General features: G+C 36.1%; 1 protein-coding gene across 4 annotated transcripts in view; it reads right to left on the reverse strand.

Moving 5' to 3' along the window:
- Positions 1 to 196: 196 nt before the first annotated feature.
- Positions 197 to 2,083, reverse strand: part of ERCC5 (excision repair cross-complementation group 5) — a 29,394-nt gene continuing 27,507 nt past the window's right edge. For all 4 annotated transcript variants that reach the window (XM_015559204.1, XM_006752918.2, XM_015559205.1 and 1 more), the window contains one exon: positions 197 to 844. In XM_015559204.1, coding sequence (XP_015414690.1) covers positions 269 to 844 — 576 coding nt within the window. In that variant the 3' untranslated portion in view covers positions 197 to 268. The remainder of the gene's footprint in view (positions 845 to 2,083) is intronic.

Here is a 2,083-nt window from a genome sequence, read left to right on the forward strand (position 1 = left end):
AGAGAAACAATGCTGTCACATCAACTGGTTGCCTCCCACACGCACCCCCACCTGGGGTCAGGGATTGAGCCTGCAACCAAGGTATATGTCCTTGACTAAAGTTGAATCCGGTACCCTTCAATCCCTGGGCGGATGCTCTATCCATTGAGCCAAACCATCTAGGGCAAGCATCCATATTTTTAAAATACAAAGACTGTGCAGATACATTTACTTTTATTATTCCCTCACAATGAATGTTAAGTTGTATCCAATTATAGAGAATACACGTTTAAACTAGGTTTTTCTTTCTCCTTCTTGTGCGTCCCAGTTTCCTCTTTTTCTTCCCAAACACAGACCTGGCAGTCACCAGGACTGGTTTTGTTTTCTCTCCATCATCTTCACTAGAGCTGCTTGTAGTGGCACCTTCGTCCCTTACAGGATCGGGTCTCACTGTGTTCTGCAAATCTGAAGAGCTGATGTTTGCCTCTCCGGCTGCTTTTCCCTGCTGCACATTCATTAAAGGTAAACACTCTGCAGCCTCATTTGAGGATGCATCAGATGACTGTGAGATATAGTCTTCCCCCAAAAACCCACCACAGTTACTCTCTCGGTTAGCATCCGAAAGCCTTGTTCTTTTCAGACTTGACGACTCTTTCCATTTATTTGCGATGCTTCTCTTCTGGGCCTTACCTTTTACCTTATCAGGGAACTCAAATTCTTTCTCCATGGCAACCGAAACTGCTTCTTCTCTTTCTTTTCTCAGCATACACGTCACAGCCCTGTTAAGTCTCTGGCTCTTAATAGCCTTAGCATCTTGTTTCTCTTGCTGAGCTACTCTAAAGAAAGAATCAATTCGGAGCTGGGTCTAAAAAATAAAATATAAAAATAAATCAGACAAATAAGTAAAGTTTCTAATGCATATCTGAGAGTTCCACCTTGATCACTAGCATTAAATGACCCTTCAGAGAATATTAATTCATTATCTCTCAAAAGCCAGTTTTCTCCCAAATGAATCACTAATAGTAAATTTTACTTTCTACATCATACTTAATGTAGTATGTGCATTACCTCTATCAACTAATTCCTCTGTCCACATATCAAATAAGAAATCCCCTCCTAGGCACTCAAAGGAAGTTAAATATTTTACAATAGCCAAATAGATCCTCTTCTTATGCAGGAACAAAATTTCACGGGATCTAAATTCTGCTATCTCCTTCTTTTAAAAATATTATTATCACACAAAACTTTTAGGAGGCAAATTCACAGTATTATATATTAAAAGGCATAAAAATATTCATGCCTTTTGATCAGCACGATCAAAATGTCAACGTGATCAGAATGTCACTTTTAGGAAGATATTCTTTAAAAATAGTTACATTTGGGAAAGTTATGCCTAATGTGTGCATCACATCATTCTAAAAACCTGACAATTAAAGGTCCACTAAGTGAACTGAACCAATAAAGTTAAATCTCTGATAAAATGTAATCTGGTCATTTAAAATTATAAAAATTGTGCAAGGCATAAAAAAAAGTACATTAATAGGAGGGGGGTTAGATATATGTATATTAAATATATGTAGGAAAAAGAGGAAATGTAAAAAAACTAAATGTCAACATCTCTATTAGAAAATGTATATAACAAATAATTTTAATTCTTTACTTTTTAAATTTGGAGCTATAAACTTATATTAACTTCTATAATGAAAAGAGAAAAACATTATAAGAAAAGTTATCTTAAATTAGGAGTAGTAATCAGTCACTAAGCCAACTAGCCTTTTTGTCTGCTGGTGAACAACGAAGCTGTACAGAAAGTAATCAAACAACAGGAATTGGTTTTTGGAAATGCTGTCTAAGTTTTATGGTGTTTTTTTTCAAAATTAACTGATCCTAATGAAAAAGGATTTAAACATATATCTTATAGGATATGGCTCATTTCTACCTGCATGGTTTACTTGTATGTATGTTTTGTGGGTTTTCTCTGGGGTGGGAGAAGGTTTCTGCCTGGGTATGAACATACTCATGTATAAACAAGATGCAGTTACCTACATAGGGCAACTAGGGACCATACAAAGGCCTCTTTTCTCCTCAAAAATCTTTCCTGCTG

The sequence above is a fragment of the Myotis davidii genome, unplaced genomic scaffold (assembly GCF_000327345.1).
Source record: "Myotis davidii unplaced genomic scaffold, ASM32734v1 scaffold450, whole genome shotgun sequence".
Lineage (NCBI taxonomy): Eukaryota > Metazoa > Chordata > Mammalia > Chiroptera > Vespertilionidae > Myotis > Myotis davidii.